At 42.0% G+C, this 18,286-nt stretch overlaps 1 protein-coding gene across 1 annotated transcript in view; it reads right to left on the minus strand.

The window, feature by feature from the left end:
* Positions 1–18,286, minus strand: part of wars2 (tryptophanyl tRNA synthetase 2, mitochondrial) — a 70,994-nt gene that overhangs the window by 17,640 nt on the left and 35,068 nt on the right. Inside the window, exon 2 of the mRNA XM_080203743.1 lies at positions 2,536–2,787. Coding sequence (XP_080059869.1) covers positions 2,536–2,787 — 252 coding nt within the window. The remainder of the gene's footprint in view (positions 1–2,535; positions 2,788–18,286) is intronic.

Raw genomic sequence — 18,286 nt, forward strand, 5'->3', positions numbered from 1 at the left:
GGAATATATATATCCTGTGTCTAATGTCGAGTAAGTATATCACTTGACTGTCCCCAAGCTGTACAGTGATAACATCTTCCAGCAGTTACTGTCTGACCCCAAAGTGAACAGAACTCCAGACAAAAGCCTGTGCTCTCTACCATCCAGCTCCTAAGAAAGCAGGTTATCAGGGCTAGTAGATTTGTCACCACTAATTTAGGAATTTCTGTAGTACTTTTTTTAAACTGGTTTTTCAAATTTCCTCATTCTCGCTAGATGCTTAATTTCCCATTGTGCTCAGAATGTCTTTTTTGAGACTTTTACTATGAAGACAGAAACAACGTATCTGGTTAATGTATCTGCCGTTTCTTTATTCCTCATTATAATTATAATTTCACCTTTCTCTGCCTCTAATGGGCCCAGGTTTACTGTCACAACTTGCTTCCCATTTACCTAGCTATGAATGTTTACAATCATTTTTTAAGTCGCCTGATAGTTTACTCTCAACTCTTACCATTAAAAAATAATTTTCCAACTATCAGATCTTTCATTTCTCAAGGGTTTCATGGAACAAAATAAGATGATCCTAAAGTCATTTCCATCATGCATGCATGGCCAATCCACCTAACCCACACATCTTTGGGCTGTGGGAGGAAACCAGGCACCCTGAGAAAACCCATGCAGACACTGGGAGAATGTGCAAACTCCATGCAGACAGTGATTCTTGCCAGGAGTCAAAGCTGGGTCCCTGGCACAGTGAGGCAGCAGTGCTAACCACTCTGCAACTGTGCCCCCTTTTAGCCTCCTTTTTTTTTAAAAAAGGATGAAATTTATTAATCTTGCATTTTCATTGTAGTGGGGAGGTGGGTTCCTCTGATAGATAGTGAGTGGATAGGGAAAATGGTTTGCACAGACATTGAGTTGGGTCAATATATTTCCACACCCCTAGGCTTTTACTAGAAATCCAGCAATGTAGATTAGGACAATTATATTTTCCCAATCTCTCACTCATGGTTACATAGTTTCAGTAACGAGTATTCAGCCCCATAATCACAGAAGCCAGTTTTCAACCAATTTGATTCACTTCAACATGATATTAAGAAACGGCTGAGTAAACTGGATACAGCAAAGGCTGTTATACTCTGGATCGCCAGTGGGTAAAAGAAGAAATCACAGCTAGTCTTTATTTGGAAAAGATTTATTCACAGGGTGAAACATTACAAGTATATATCACCTGACTTCACTCTACTTCTGTGTCAGAAGTGTCACTTTATATATTGGTGAATAACCATCTAATCAACGCCCTCCACCTGTATGTACTTAACCTCAACTGATACCATTAACAAAGGCTATAGATTGTGACAAAAATTGCAGCTGGAGTATGGAAGACATCCAGAATGAACACATCTCCAGCCAAGTGGATTTAGTTCAGTTACAACAACACTGGCATCCATTCAACAAAGTGCAAAACTGTTCAGTATGTATGTCCTGTTCACAAAAAGCAAAACAAATCCAATCCAGCCATTTATCAGCCCATTATCCTAGCCTCACTCATCAGCAGTATGATGGAGGAAGGCATCAACAGTGCTATTAAGTGACACGTACCCTGCTCATCGAGGCACAGTTTGGATTCTGCCACGGCCACTTCACTCCTGGCCTCATTACAGCCTTGGATCAAACATGGACGAAAGAGTGGAATCCTAGACAGTGAAACAGTCTGAGACCTGGGCAACATTCACTCTTGGGCTGATCAGTAGCATTCATCATTCATGTTATGCAAGCACCAAGCAATGACTCTCTCCAAAAAAAAATCTAATCACCTCCCCATGACATTCAATGGCATTACCATCACTGTAGCATGACATAAAAACAAAACTTGCTTTGGAAAAACAATACCTTAAAACATTTCAGATGATCTTGAATTCAATATTTTAGAACAAGGTAAACGTGGTTCTCAACTAAAATAACACGCACTGAGTGAATTTTCACAACGATAAGAATGAACTGAAACATGACTGCAAAAAAATTACAATTTACCATTACAGTAGAGCTCCCCAGCTTTGTATTGTAATAAATACTACTCACTACTTTAAATACTACTTTGAAACAATCCTATACTGGAAAGCTGAGGCTTGAAGTGCCACAGCATAAGGCCTCAATCAAGACCAGAGTGAGCATGATCAGGAGCAGGAGAAAGCAGATTTAAGTAATAAAATGCTCTGAAGCAGAAAAAGGAAAAAAAAATTTTTAAAAATTCAGCCACAAGATTTTGCAGCAATCCCTATAAAAACATCCAATTAATGGCATGAAGTTATTTTCCCAATTCAAGACACATTGTAACAACCACCTGTGTGTCCAACTACAAAAAGCTGGTTCAGTGCTGCCGAGTCTGTTTGGATCTTAAAGCCCAGTTAAGTCAAGTATTTTCTTTGGATGAATGTGTTATTTGTACATGTGGAATGCAAAATGTTCAATAATCTTCAGGAGGTCTACAGCTCTGCCAAAGTTAAGGGGGGAGCGAGAAATAAAAAGATTTAGACGTTAGCTGGAACTGACCTTGGATTGTTGAAAGAGGACTGATTGCTCAGGGTTAATACCGCATGCCAAGAGACTGGCTGTCATGTCGAGAATGTTTTGCCTAAGTGCGCCGGCATCCTGAGGAACAGTGATGGAGTGCAGGTCCACAATGCTATATAGAATGGAGCTGTATGCATCTTGCAGCCTTACCCAGCTCTCTATAGCTCCGAGATAGTTTCCTAGGTGAGGGACTCCAGTTGGCTGGATTCCAGAGAAGACTCGGTTAGCAACCTGCAATTGAAAAGAAATATAGCTTGCCTTATAATGTACAACTTACTAAATAATTGGTCTTAAGAGTATACAATCGTGTATCCAGCCAATGGATTATATCAGCACTTTGAACAAACCTGTAGCACGACTGTATAATGATCTGGATCCATGCACTGATTGTATAATAATCCAGATCAGTGCACTGTTTGTATAATGATGTAGATCCGTACAATGATGGTATAATGATCCACATATAGGTTATTTTTGCATTATACATTACATTCTCAATTTACTCTTTCCCCCTCAAATAACGCTGACACGCTTTGGTATATAGTTGCAAGGATACTGGCTACCCCATTAGAAGTCACCCAATTGACCATTTTTCACGAGTGAGTCCAGGCATGGAGTATTTTCGGGCTACTTGATGACAGGGTACATATTTCTCAGCCAAGCCCACTCTGGTCCTCACTCAAAACCCAGGTTCCAGGTGGTGTCAACAAGTAGCAAGAAAGAGCTGGAACGCTAGCCCAAGGAGCCAGGGTCAATCACTGCAGCAGAGGTCAGCTAATTGAAATCCGGGGCTGTTCTGCTCATACACCTTAGTGCCATACTGGAGACTGCACACATCAACATCGGCTCTGAATTTTAGCTTTAAACACAGCACATTTTATTCAAAGAAGAAACAATTTCATGCATTGCACCGTTGCAAAAGTAATAGCAGAGGGTCAAAGGTTCCTCCTTCCTCGAGATCTGTAGGTGATGAAAAAGATTTGCCTGAAGGCACAATGTCTTTATGGAATGTTGCGGTTTAATGCAAAACAACGAACAGACAACTGGAAACTGAAAAATCCCATCTCAGATCAAACTACTTGTCCGAAAAACTAAGACTATGGATTGGCTCTCTCAGGAAATTTTAGTTTCAGAAGAATGGTGCAAGGAGACATTTAAGTGGGATTAGCTCAGGCACTATTTGGAAACATTTGCTGCAGGGAAGGTGCTGAGGTTTTAATTTGAAGGTTGGCTGTTGGTTTTAGGATTTCTCAGTCAACTGCTTGTGAGTGAATACATGTAAGCAAAGAGGTAGAGGAAGGGCCCAATGGAAAGCTGGGTTCTATGGTACTGTAACAGGACCATATAAAATCTTAAGACTGTTCCACACCTCAAAGTGGGACTGTTTATAAATGCGTATCAGTTTACTCCTGACAAACAAGTACTGGAACAAGTGCATCCAGAGTTCCAGCTATCCTTAGGAACTGCATTCACAAAACATTTAAGCTGGTTTAGTTGGTGAGGTCCGAGTGTTGGACTAATCAAAAGAGTGAAGTGCTAGATCACATGTTACGAATTACGCTTACGCTTTCCCTTTCAACATTTTATCCGTTAACAAGTCACAAGACTGAGGTAAAAAATCAATTTGCATTTCTTTACAGTAATGCATCCCGGAAGCATTACTCTACGTGATGGAAAAGGTTAAATGCTGAATCATATGAATCCCTGCAGTGCAAAATGATGGTCTGATGTCTCAGGCAAAAGAAATCAACGCAGAAACATTCAGATATACACCTGCCAAAAAAAGTGGCTTCTTGTTTTGGTATGGTGCGTTTTCAAAATTTGAATCAATTTATGCAATTTAATGTTCCAGTGCAATGAAGTTCCTACAATATTAATAGTAACATTTGTACAGCCTTTTCATTTCACACCAAATAAATGCTAATGGACTACTAATGTGTTTCTGGAATGCCAGAATTTCATCAGGTTAAAAATGGGTTCACACAGCTCCTTCAAGCCTGCTTGCAAAGGCATAAAAAAGTTAAAAAAAAATAAAGCAATGGCAGTTTTACAGCCATGTTCCATATGAAAGCCATTCAAGGCAGGAGAGTTTTACCAAGCTGGCTGAGCAACCCAAGAATAGTCAGGAGTTTCAGTGCCACTGTTTGAGTATGACATTAGGATCATCTCTCAGTAGCACATCTCATTTAGCATCGTGGAAGATGTCTGTGCAGCAGACACAGTCACATCAAATTCCAGAGCAATTTCTTGTTACACCTTCAAATTGCAGTGATGCCCTCTGCTATAAGTGCCCAAGTACTGAAGTCGCTATCATAATTCCAAGAGCATGTTGGGATTGTTTTCCATAAGAGCACATTTGATTAGAAGTGTTAAGAATCATGAACAGGCTCAATAATGAGAAACTTTTTTCAGTGGCAGCTGGGTCAGTAACAAGAGGGCACAGATTTAAACTAATTGTCAAAAGAAGCAGAGACAACATGAGGAAAATATATTTTAAAGTATATCGGGTGGAATTCTCTGGCTGTTCACGCCAACGGGATTCTCCCATCCTGCTGCGGTGAACAGAGATTTGGCTGAGCGTTAAATTCTCTGTCCTCTCTGGCAGTGACGATGGGGCGTGAACGGCCGGAGAATTGCAGCCATAATATGTACATATATATGAACTATACCAAAGAGATGGCACAGACACGATGGATTGAATGGCCTCCTTTGCAGATTCTATGAAAGTGAGTGCTTTATTGAGGCAGAAGTAACCAGACATGGTAAATAACGGCCGAAGCTTTCAGGCTGTTCACGATGGTGGGATCCTCCGGTCCTGCCATTAGCTTGCCCTCACTGCTGGCTTCCCGGCAGCAAACCCATTGACAACAGTGAGACTATGAGACACTGCCGCCGGCCAATGGTGGCCACCTCCCGCTGCTATGAAACACATGGCGGGTTGCGCAGTAAATCCTACCCAATGGTTAAAGAGCTTGGGATGGTGGCCAGAAGCAAAAGGAACAGTTGGCTTCAGGAGGGGAAATAGCAAAATGGAGATATTTATGGCGAGGGTTCCATAGAGCGCGACTGAGATGGCTGAAGCTTCTACACACTGATGGAGCAATAGAGGAAGGAGGCGCACAAAAGGGGACAGAGTTGAAAGAGCGAAGGGCAAATGTTGAACCACGACTAAAGAATATTTAATGGCATAAAACTGAAACACAGTTCCTTTTGTTTTGGACACAGTCAAATGTAATTATAATAAACTCTATTACAATTCTCTTCTTACAACAAGCCATCTCACTGGTCCCCAAAGCGATTTCCTATAGTCAGTAAAGTTCAAACTTTAATAATACACCCCCACAAATAACCACTTGCCAACTCACTGAATTAATGAAGAAATTTGACAGTGCACCACAGATTCAATGCCAGCTTTCAATAAAAATAATTCCAACAGTCCAGCTAACTTCCCTAATATAACAGAGTGTGTTCACCACTCGATTTATAAAAACATTTAAATTCACTGTGACAAATGCATTGACTCTTATGCAGTATTTGAATGTGATTTAGCAGCAAATTTAACTGACATTTAAGAAAAATTCTGTGCTATTAAGTCTGGCACAATAGAGTAAACTCATCTAATGTCCTGTGCTCTGTGGAGATGAGACAAAGGTTGGAGTCTCAGTCCTCATCACAGGGAGACTTTGCTCTTCACTGACTCATTGGGCACATGCCAAGTTGAATTAAGGTGCATCTTCACATGAAGGGACAAAAGGTTAAACACCCACCAAATGATAAATGAACACAAGCTGCTCTCACACAAACCATCAGTTACAAAATCACAAAAACAGAAATCTCCTTAGGTAGGAGTGCTTCCCCATGGAGTGAGTGTGTGTGTGTGTGTGTGTGTGTATATATGTGCATGATTGCGGATTTAGAAGCAGAAAAATTATCTTTTCATTTATAAACTTGAATGTTAATAATATAGTTTACTGCTTAGAGATAAGTCAATCTTAAAGAGGTGAAAACTGGACACTTAAAGGCACTCAAGGTCCTTGGGAAGAGTCAGCATGGTTTTATGAAAGGGAAATCATGTTTAACCAAGTTGTTACCAATTATTATTAGGTTAGGTGCAATTGCCTGAACAGGCACCGGAGTGTGGCAATTGGGGAATTTCACAGTAACTTCATTGCAGTGTTAATGTAAGCCTTACTTGTGACTAATAAATAAACTTTAGAGTTCTTTGAAGGAGTAATGTGCTATGGATAAAGGGAGTCCGTCGATGTACTGTATTTAGAGTTCCAGAAGGTATTTGATAAGGCGCCACATCAAAGATCATTGCAGAAAATAGAAGCTGATGGTGTAGGTGTTACATGCACACCTGGATTGAAGATTGGTTGGCTGGCAGGAAACAGAGAATATGCATGATCTTTGTCTGTTTGGCAACATGTGATGACTGAAATCCTGTATTAAAGCTGAAGAGAGCAAAGGCATGGTGGGTAAATTTACAGACGGTACAAAGATAGCTAGGAAGATATGTTGTGTAGAAGGCATAAGGGTCAAGATTCTCCAGCTTCCCACCTGCATGTTTCCTGCTGATGGGAGGTGGCGTGTTGTTTGCTAGCGACGGGGTTCTCTGGTCCCGCCGCTGTCAATGGAAATTCCCAGCGCCGTCACTCCAAGTCAGTGGGAAACTTGTGGGTGGGGGCACACAGCCAGTGGGACCAGAGAATCTGATCAGTGTGAATGGCTGGAGAATCCCAGCCAAGGAGTTTACAGGCGGATATAGATAGCTTGAGCGAGTGGGCAAAAATCTGTTAACTGGAATATAATGTGGAAAAATGTGGAATTGCTCACTTTGGCAAGAAGAGTGAAACAGCAATATGCTACTTAAACAGAAAATGATTGCTGAATGTTGGGGTGCAAGTGTTGTGCCCGTCACAAAAAGTTAGCACGCAGTATAGCATGCAATCAAGAGGACTAAAAGAATGCTATCCTTCACTAGAGGGGTCCAGGAAAAGTTGGTGAGCGCAGGGCCCCGTTACCTGTAAATCTATTTCTGGCTTCGAGCCAAGGCAACTGACATAATGATCAGGAATGCTGCAGTGAGTAAAATCAAGGATGCACCTGAGGCCAGAGTAGGAACAGCACATTGATCTCAAAGTGTAACCTAGAACTCGCTGCCAGGGGAGGTAGTGGAAGCAAATATGATAGTGACTTCTAAGGGGTGTCTTAACAAATACATGAATTAGGGTGGGAATAGAGGGATATGGTCCCCAGAAGGGTATGGGACTTTAGTTCAGTCGGGCAGCATGATTGGTGCAGGCTTCATGGGCTGAAGGGCTTATTCCTGTGCTATAATTTTCTTTGTTCTTTGTAATGAGGGCTCAAGTTAGAGAGGCTGGCAAAAAAAAAAGAATATTGTCAAGTCTGAAGGTAACAAAGCCATGAATGTGGATTTCAGCAGATCAGATAGAGCGGAATGGAGGTTGACAATGTCACAGAGATGTCTTATTTGCCACATTCTCTTCTTTACGCGGTCTCACATATAGTGCAGGACTGGCAGACTGGCACCCATGGCTGAAAACCAAGGCTAAAGTCGTCATGATGGTGGCAACGTTGGTTCAAATCCAAGTTATTCCAACAATCATATAATGCTTTTATGGGCAGTATGGTGGTACTGTGGCTAGCACTGCTGCCTCACAGTGCCAGGGACCCAGGTTCGATTCTGGCCTTGGGTGACTGTGTGGAGTTAGCATATTCTCCCCGCTTCAGCTAAATTGTCCCTGGGTGTCATAAGAACATAAGAAATAGGAGCAGGAGTAGGCCATCTAGCCCTTCGAGCCTGCCCCGCCATTCAATAAGATCATGGCTGATCTGTCGCTGCTCAGTTCCACTTTCCCGCCCTCTCCCCATAACCCTTAATCCCCTCTCTTATCAAAAACCCATCAACCCGCGTCTTAAAAATATTTAGCGAGGCAGCCTCCGCCACTTCAACGGGCAGAGAATTCCAGAGATTCACCACCCTTTGAGTGAAGAAGTTCCTCCTCAACTCCGTTCTAAACCACCCCCCCTTTATCTTGAGGCTGTGCCCCCTAGTCCTACTGTCTTTTTTGAGCGGGAAGAGTCTCTCCACCTCTATCCTATCCATCCCATTCATCATCTTATACGTCTCAATGAGATCTCCCCTCATTCTTCTAAACTCCAACGAGTACAAGCCCAGTTTATTCAGCCTCTCCTCATAGCTCAACCCCCTCAACTCCGGTATCAGCCTAGTAAACCTCCTCTGCACTCCCTCCAAGGCCAAAATATCTTTGCGCAGGTGCGGCGCCCAAAACTGCACACAGTACTCCAGCTGCGGCCTCACCAATGCCCTATACAGCTGCAGCAAGACCTCCCTACTTTTATATTCAATCCCCCTTGCTATGAAGGCCAGCATCCCATTTGCCTTCCTGACCACCTGCTGCACCTGCAAGCTGGGTTTTTGCGACTCATGCACAAGGACCCCGAGGTCCCTCTGCACCGTCGCCTGCTGCAGTTTTTCGCCCCGTAAGTAATAGTCCTTCCTACCATTCTTCCTACCAAAGTGGACCACCTCACACTTGCCAACATTAAATTCCATTTGCCATTTCCTGGCCCATTCGCCCAGCCTATCTAGATCCTTCTGCCAGGGGAACTATATGTGGGGTTAAGTAGGTTAGGGCCTGAATGGGATTGTTATTGGTGCAGGCTCAATGGGCTAAATGGCTTCCTTCTGCACTGCAGCATTTCTACGATACGCTAAACCAACTTATCTTGGTTAATAGAAAGTTCCAACATGTTCACATGATACACCTGCTGCTTATATTGCCAGGATGGAAATACGATCACCTAATTTCCATCATTGCACTTTCCAACAAAGGTGTCTGGAACTCATTTCACCACACTGGCAGTAACTCTAGCACTCTGGAATCTGACCGTGTGGCTAGCTTTTTGCACTGCATTTGTACCAGACTTTCTGTTGGTTCTGCTCCAGATTCCTCAAAAGTGTGTCTGCCAAAGTAATCTGTTCTCTATTAACTGGAGAACATATTCAACTACATGCCTCAGTGGACATAAGCTCGATGGCAATCTGGATATCCGGGCGCATAGTTTGCCATTGTCAATTCAGTGGTTTGTGAGGTTGCCAGGGGATCAATCATATCCGTAAATGACCTTTTAAATGGTTCCTTAATTATGGATTTGCATCTAGGTTTCAGTTAGCTATTCACCCTATTCTCTGGCACAGGTCATATGGTCTACTACAGTCTCAACTGAAACTTGCTTGCACACAACAAAGAGATCAAACCCTGTGGGTCTGGATGGATCAGGATATTCACTGTTTAAACTTGGTAGGGGAAGATTGTCACTGCACACCTTGTGTGGTAAAATCATAGGCCAGCTGATTAAAAAGTTATGATTTTGTTCAAATGCGTTTACCTGCCTCAGAGCTCCCACACGTGAAGATTTGATGACTGTTTGACATTTTCTATTCAAATTTACCATAATTTGACAAATAACCAATTCTTATAGAATCATTGTGTCACGATTTCTGAAACTGTTCCAAATGTTGAGAGAGAGAAAATGGTTTATTGTGCGCAAATATGGTCTCCAAAGGGTCTTACTACAGTGACTATACTTCAAAAACTACTTCTTTGGCTGTAAATTCTTCGATGAATTTGAAAGTCGCTAGATAAATGCAAGTTTTTTTTAAAAACACAAAGCTATCATGCAAATTTGTTGGATCCCTTCATTTATTTCTTAAACTTCATTCAGCAATTCCAAAAATATCAAATTCCTACATCAGAATGAAAAATGTTTTTGCTTCATTCTTCTGCCCTCCCCCATTTTCTCAGAGAACAGATACCTCCATTCAGGAGATCAATGGGCACCACACTGGAGTCAATCCAGGCTTGACATCGACGTGGTACGATTAGTTCTTGAGACAGGAATATCAGGAGGGTTAGTGTGTTAGGCAGCCAGGGTGACAGCAGGAAAGAAGACAATATTAATCACTCAGCCATGGCACTCTGCATGAGTGATTAAATGCAAAGAATACATGCTAGGGCTATAGTAGGATATGAAATTTAACCCATCACTGAGCAATAGCTAATAATTCATATCCAACAAAGTCATTCACTTTCCATGCAAGCATGGTGGCACAGTGGTTAGCACTGCTGTGTTACAGTGCCATGGACCGGGGTTTGATTCCTGGCTTGGGTTGCTGTCTGTGAGGAGTCTGCACGGGTTTCCTTTGGGTGTTCCAGTTTCCTCACAGCCTTTAAGATGTGCTGGTTTGGTGCATTGGCCATGCTGAATTTTCCCTCAATGTACCCGAAAGGTGCTGGAGTGTGGCAACTAGGGAATTTTCAAGGTAACTTCATTTCAGTGTAAGCCTACTTGTGACACTAACAAAATAAACAACTTAATGATCCACCTAACCTGCATATTTTTGGATTGTGGAAGGAAACTGGAGAACCTGGTGAAATCCCACATGTACACAGGGAGAACATGCAAATTCCACACAGACAAGATACCCAAAGTTGGAATCAAACCCGTGTTCTTGGAGCTGAGAGGCTACGGCGCTAACCACAGCACCACTGTGCCACCCAGCCAACAAAGTAACTTTGATAAATAATTTATTCAACAAGTAAATGGGCGGTACGGTAGCACAGTGGTTAGCACTGCGGCTTCACAGCTCCAGGGACCTGGGTTCGACTTCAGGCTTGGGTCACTGTCTGTGTGGAGTTTGCACATTCTCCTCGTGTCTGCATGGGTTTCCTCCGGGTGCTCCAGTTGCCTCCCACAGTCCAAAGATGTGTGGGTTAGGTTGATTGGCCATGCTAAGAAATTGCCCTTAGCGTCCTGAGATACATAGGTTAGAGGGGTTAGTGCCTGAGTATGTAAGGATATGTAGGTAGGGCCTGGGTGGGATTATGGTCGGTGCAGACATGATGGGCCGAATGGCCTCTTTCTGGACTGTAGCGTTTCTATGATTTCTATGATAAGTAAATGAAAGTTATAACCTCCAAATAGAAAACTTTGTTGAATCCTTGACATGTTGGAAGGAGCAAATATTTCAGAAATCGTATTTCACGAGATGCCCCCTTTCAACAATGTCATTGGTTAGAACCCAGATGTGGACATCCAACTGGAGGCAATTTTTCCCTTTTGGAATTCTAAAGGCTAATAAATATGCACATTGATACATTCAAAAAACAGGGATTCCTTGACCAGTAAGTGAATGATTATTGTCTCTTCTATTTAAATTTTGTGAAGGATTAATGCCATGAAAGAAACTTTCCATCTCAGCTATTATGGGCTGTCAATCGCCACTTCAATTCTGGAATCATGCGGTGCTGTTCCTTGTTCTGAAGCGATCATGTTTCCGCGCATCCCCATTTGTTGAAAATCTGCCAAATCATTGCTACTGATGCTGGCAGTGGTGTATTGCTATTGTCACTGGACTAGTAATCCAGAGGGCCAAGGTAATGCTTTGTGAACTTGGGTTTGAATCCCACCATTCAGATGATGAAATCCAAATTCAATAAAAATCTGGAATTAAAAGGCTAATTAGGATCATAAAACCAGTCAATTGTTGTAAAAATGCATCTCGTTCACTAATGTCCTTCCTGTGACGTTTCATTTTTTCTAGTTGATTGTTGTCAAATTGGATTTTTATACTTGCATTGTTTAACATGACATTTACAATCCACCTGCCGTAAGATTTCAAAAGTCAGAAATTAACACTACATATTGATATTGGTTCATACAACATAGCTAGAAAGCCCTCGACTTCCCACCAAGATCCAGGGATTTTAACAAGATGCATTTATTTAGCAGTTCTAATGGAAGCAAACATCACAAAAATATTATACTTAGGAATAAAGAATAAAAAAGATGTGAACCAAAAGATAGCCAGTTTGGAAGGCGTGACCAACAGCTTGGTTGAACGAGTGTATTTCATTGAGCCTCAAATACTATTCCCCTTCAGAGAAATGGAGGAGGAGTTCCATAATCACTACCTCACTTGCTAGATTCAAGAAAGACTTGTACTTAAATCTTGCCTTTCACAAGCTCAGAACATCCCAAAGCACTTTACAGTAAATTAGGTCTCTTGTAGTATAGGAAACATACCATCCAACAGATGCACAGCAAGCACTTAGTCAAAAACTGGTCATTATCACAACATTTTTTTTTGAGAGATAGATACAGGTCAGGACACTGGGGAAAATCTGCACTGTTCATCTTCAAAATAGTGCCATGGGATCTTTTCTGTCCATTTCAGAGAGTAAGCTGGGGTTTAAGAAGTCTTAACAATACAGCTCTCTCCTGATACTTCACTGGAGTATCAGCATATTTTGTGTCCAAGGCTCTGGGGTGGGACTGGAACCAACATTCTGACTCAGATGCTGGGGCTACCCAGTGAGCAACAGCCAACACTTAGAAGCAATATACTGTAATGCAACATCTTGTGTATTGATCTGCCACTACTACGTAAATCCTGTTCTGTTAGCCACATTATTCAATCATAGGTCTATCCTCAGCATGATGGCTAAAGGAAGCTGATTGATCAGTTGCCGAGAGAAATGACAGCTTTAAAAAAAAAATACAATCAGCGGTTTGTGATAGAACCTCTTGAGTATCAGCAGTAACAAAGTGGTCTGCAGTCAAGCTGCTCATTGCAACAAGTCTTAGAAAGCAGAGGCCAAATGATAAAAGCACTTGTCACAAAGGAGTCGTGAGGAAAACAGCATTATGGAGATTAATGCTGTCATAGGACAGAATATATTAGGTGGGAACACATTGCATGAACTTTAATGTTTTTGTCTGATTTGCATTTTCTACCAAAAATTGAAAGAAACTCTTCCCAAATTAAAAATTTGGTAAGAATTAAGTAATAATGAGTAAAGACTAACTTCATTTTCTCCATCATCAATCCTGCAGACAGACATAAAGAGCTCCTGTGTTCAATAGAATACCCCAGAGCTGGAGAACAACTCCAACACAAAGGGGGCAGGAGAACTTAAGGGTTGTAGCATCACAAATTATGAACCTACACTACACCAAGACAGTTTTTATTTTCCTTTGGAAGAGACTGCCTCAACCTTTAAACTGCTACAATTAATAAACATATGCAGGAACCCAGTCCTACTGCCCTTAACATGCCACCTCCCCATCAAAAACAGTACACAGGGTGAGACAGTTATCCTGTTGGAAGCTTGCTCGAAATTTGACAGAGCCTCGGAAATTTACTGCAATCGACTGTATGCCAAACTTGAAGTCCAGTGAACTCAACAGTAGGAAAATACAGTTTTGTGTGGATGGTTTTTGTACACTCCCAACATCAGTCCACACATCTGTCCCCTATAGCAAATGGTAGGTTATATTCTTTTTACAGAAACAAATACATAATAGAAATCTAATTAAGGAGCCGAGCAGCATGGCATATGACCCAAAAACAAAGTAATACACAGCTGGATGTTGTGAATTACCAATCGGTACAATTTTTAAACAACTCGTTTAACAACCTGTCGTTTGCACTTCTCATGATATAGTATTCAAAGTCAGCTCAGGGAGAGGAAAGAGAAAAGGCTCTCCAAAAAAGGACTGTTAGCCCAATGCCAGCCTAAACTCTGCGATTTGTTCATTACTCACCTGTAGTGTTCCACCTTCTCACCTGAAGGGGAAGTTATCTAAAAGCAGAGAACAGAAAATTTATAAACAGCAAACCTCTCTTTTCATTTTGTTCAGAAACAATGTTTTTTAATTTAAAAAAATTAATACATCTCAGCAGCTGACCTTTGTGAGACATTGATTACATTGAACTTTGAGCTGCTTGCGAAGCAAATATGATCGCATGTCTTGAACACTCATTTTATTTTAAAATATCACCAACTTCAGTAGACTTATACAACTTGCATCCAACACCGTCTTTATTCCGATGAATGCAGGAAGAATAGGGATGGAAAGAGAAGTGGTATGAAGAGGTGGTATTGAGGGGGAGAATGGTACAACTATATAGCCTTTAACATAAAAACATACCAAGGAACTTCATAGGAGAATTACAAAATAAAGCTTGACATCAAGCTATGTGAGAACAAGTTTCAGATGATCAAAAGCTTGATCAACGTGTTAGATTCTATGTAACATCTTAAAAGGAGGAAAGCAAGGTAGAGAGGCGTAGGAAGGGTATTGCAGAGCATGTGGCCTAGGAAACTAAACATGGCCACCAATGGTGCCATGATTAAAACAGACTTTTTACAATGCACTAGGAGCCAGAATTAGAGGACAGAGATATCTTGAGGGCTGTGGAGCTGAAGCAGATTACAGAGAGATAGGGAGGGGCAAGGAATCAAGACATTGCTTGACTGGGAGCGATTGCAAACACGGGGCAATAGGGAAATGGGACTCGGTGTGGGTTATGACAAGGGCAGCCAAGGATGGCCTCAATTTTATGGAGGGTAGAATATGGGCAGCCAGCCAGGGGTACATCGGAGAAGTCAAGTTTTGAGGCCGCTAACCAGTTATGCCGATTGAGGATTTCAGCAGCAGAACAGCAAAGTCAGGATCAAAGTCAAGTGATGGTTGAGCTGTAAAAATAGGTGGATTAGTCATAGAGGTTTACAATATGGAAACAGGCCCTTCGGCCCAACTTGTCCATGCCGCCATTTTTTTTTAAAACCCCTAAGTTAATCCCAATTGCCTACATTTGGCCCATATCCCTCTATACCCATTGTACCCATGTAATTATCTAAATGCTTTTAAAAATCAAAATTGTACCCGCCTCTACTACTACCCCTGGCAGCTTGTTCCAGACACGCACCACCCTCTGTGTGAAAAAATTGCCCCCCCGGACACTTTTGTATCTCTCTCCTCTCACCTTAAACCTATGCCTTCTAGTTTTATACTCCCCTACCTTTGGGAAAAGATATTGACTGTTTAGCTGATCTGTGCCCCTCATTATTTTACCAACCTCTAAAAGATCACCCCTCATCCTCCTACGCTCCAGAGAAAAAAAGTCCCAGCCCATCCAGCCTCTCCTTATAACTCAATCCAACAAGTCCCGGTAGCATCCCAGTAAATCTTTTCTGGTTTATCTCGAGGGCTGTGGAGTTTCTAGTTTAATAATATATTTTCTAGTTTAATAATATACTTTCTATAATAGGGTGACCAGAATCGCACACAGTATTCCCAGTGTGGCCTTACCAATATCTTGTACAACTTCAACAAGACATTCCAACACCTGTATTCAATAGTGACAGCAGAAATATGGAAGTCGGAAGTTGTTCTCATCAAATGTGACACCAAAGTTGTGAACATACTGACTTAATCACAGACTGTTTCAAGGAAGAGAGTTGGAGTTGGTACCTAAGGAATGCAGTTGCCTAGGGACCAAAAACAATGCCTTTAGCCTTCCCATACTTAATTGGAGGAAATTTCTGGATGTCAGGCAAGCAGTCTTATAGTTTAGCAACAGCAGAGGAGTTGAGAGAGGTGGTGGTGAGATAGAGCTGAGTGCCATCAATATTCATGTGAAAACTAATGTTGTGTCTTCAGCCGATGCCACAAAAGGGCAGCATTTAGATGAGAATAAGGGGCTAAGGACAGATCTTATACTCCATCTGCCAGACCCTTGCCCATTAACTAAGACTATCCATATCCCTCTGCAGACTTTCAGCATCCTCTGCACACTTTGCTCTGCCACTCATCTTAGTGTCATCTGTAGTGACATACTACACTTGGTCCCCAACTCCAAATCATCTATGTAAGTTGTAAACAATAGTGGTCCGAACATTGATCCCTGAGGCATACCACCAATCATTTATTGCCAACCGGAAAAACACCCATTTACTCCCACTCTTTGGCACTATGAACGGAACAGAGATCACTCAAGCTACAGTTATCTAACTAAGGAATATAATTTAATAATAATATTAATTATTTAATTATAAATATAATTATAATTTCCATAATTATTCTCGTTATGGAAAGAGAATAATTTATAAAATGGAACTGTATGGAAAAAAAGATCTTACTCTTGTCGAACAATCTCTAGATCCATAGGATGGCACGGAGGTTAGCGCTGTCAGTGTGGAGTTTGCACATTCTCCCCATGTCTGCGTGGGTTTCCTGCGTGTGCTCTGGTTTCCTCTCAGTTCGAAAAGCTGGCTAGGTGCATTGGCCATGCTAAATTCTCCCTCAATGTACCCAAACAGTGTGACAACTAGGGGATTTTCACAGTAACTTCACTGCAGTGTTAATATGCGCATACTTAAGAACATAAGAACATAAGAAATAGGAGCAGGAGTAGGCCATCTGGCCCTTCGAGCCTGCCCCGCCATTCAATAAGATCATGGCTGATCTGTCGTGGCTCAGTTCCACTTTCCCGCCCTCTCCCCATAACCCTTAATCCCTTCTCTTATCAAAAACCCATCAACCCGCTTCTTAAAAATATTTAGCGAGGCAGCCTCCACCACTTCAACGGGCAGAGAATTCCAGAGATTCACCACCCTTTGAGTGAAGAAGTTCCTCCTCAACTCCGTTCTGAACCGCCCCCCCTTTATCTTGAGGCTGTGCCCCCTAGTCCTACTGTCTTTTTTGAGCGGGAAGAGTCTTTCCACCTCTATCCTATCCATCCCATTCATCATCTTATACGTCTCAATGAGATCTCCCCTCATTCTTCTAAACTCTAACGAGTACAAGCCTAGTTTATTCAGCCTCTCCTCATAGCTCAACCCCCTCAACTCCGGTATCAGCCTAGTAAACCTCCTCTGCACTCCCTCCAAGGCCAAAATATCCTTGCGCAGGTGCGGCGCCCAAAACTGCACACAGTACTCCAGCTGCGGCCTCACCAATGCCCTATACAGCTGCAGCAAGACCTCCCTACTTTTATATTCAATCCCCCTCGCTATGAAGGCCAGCATCCCATTCGCCTTCCTGACCACCTGCTGCACCTGCAGGCTGGGTTGTGACACTAATAAATAAACAAACTGAAAAAAGGAAGTCACAGCCTGAAGAACTCTTCCATAAAGCTGCTGATATCTGCGACTCAAGAGCTAAACAGATGAAGTATAAACATGAACATGTGGAATAGGAAGTTAATTATCAGTTGTGGTTCTGTGCTTCTCAAAAATTGAACAACTACTTGAAAAACTGTAGGCAAAAAGAACGACAACACTGGAGACAGAGAGACAGAGAGAGAGAGAGAGAGACCCCAGCACAATGTACCCAACCCATGTCACAGAATCAATGAACTAAAACATCCCACAGGCTGCCATGTTGCAAGAACCCATGCGATACACAGTGCCCTAAACCTGGGGAACATCTTCCAATGAAAACAAGTGCAAAATTATAACAGATTTGGGCACATTCTAACCTCTTCACATCTAAAGTGAAGCAAATTCCTGCCTGCCCTCCTCCACCTGCTAAAACAAAGGATTCATACACATTCTAACCCCTTACTAAAGCATTCCAGCACTAAATCCTCACCCTGAACTGAAAACCAATGCCGAGGTGGAACAGATACATAATTCAGTGCAGCTTCATTAACTTGGCACTCTCATCCTCTAAAATGAGAAGAATAATTAATCTGATCCAGTGATATCCATCCCATGGGCCATTATCTATTTTTGCGCAGTACCCCTGGTTTGCTAACTCTCTCCTCACTTGCTTCATTTCTCTGAAGAAATTGGCCATTTCCCATTCCGTCATTGTCTTCTGTTGGTCCCTC

The sequence above is a fragment of the Carcharhinus amblyrhynchos genome, chromosome 15 (assembly GCF_965287045.1).
Source record: "Carcharhinus amblyrhynchos chromosome 15, sCarAmb.v2.hapA, whole genome shotgun sequence".
NCBI classification, from domain to species: Eukaryota; Metazoa; Chordata; class Chondrichthyes; order Carcharhiniformes; family Carcharhinidae; genus Carcharhinus; species Carcharhinus amblyrhynchos.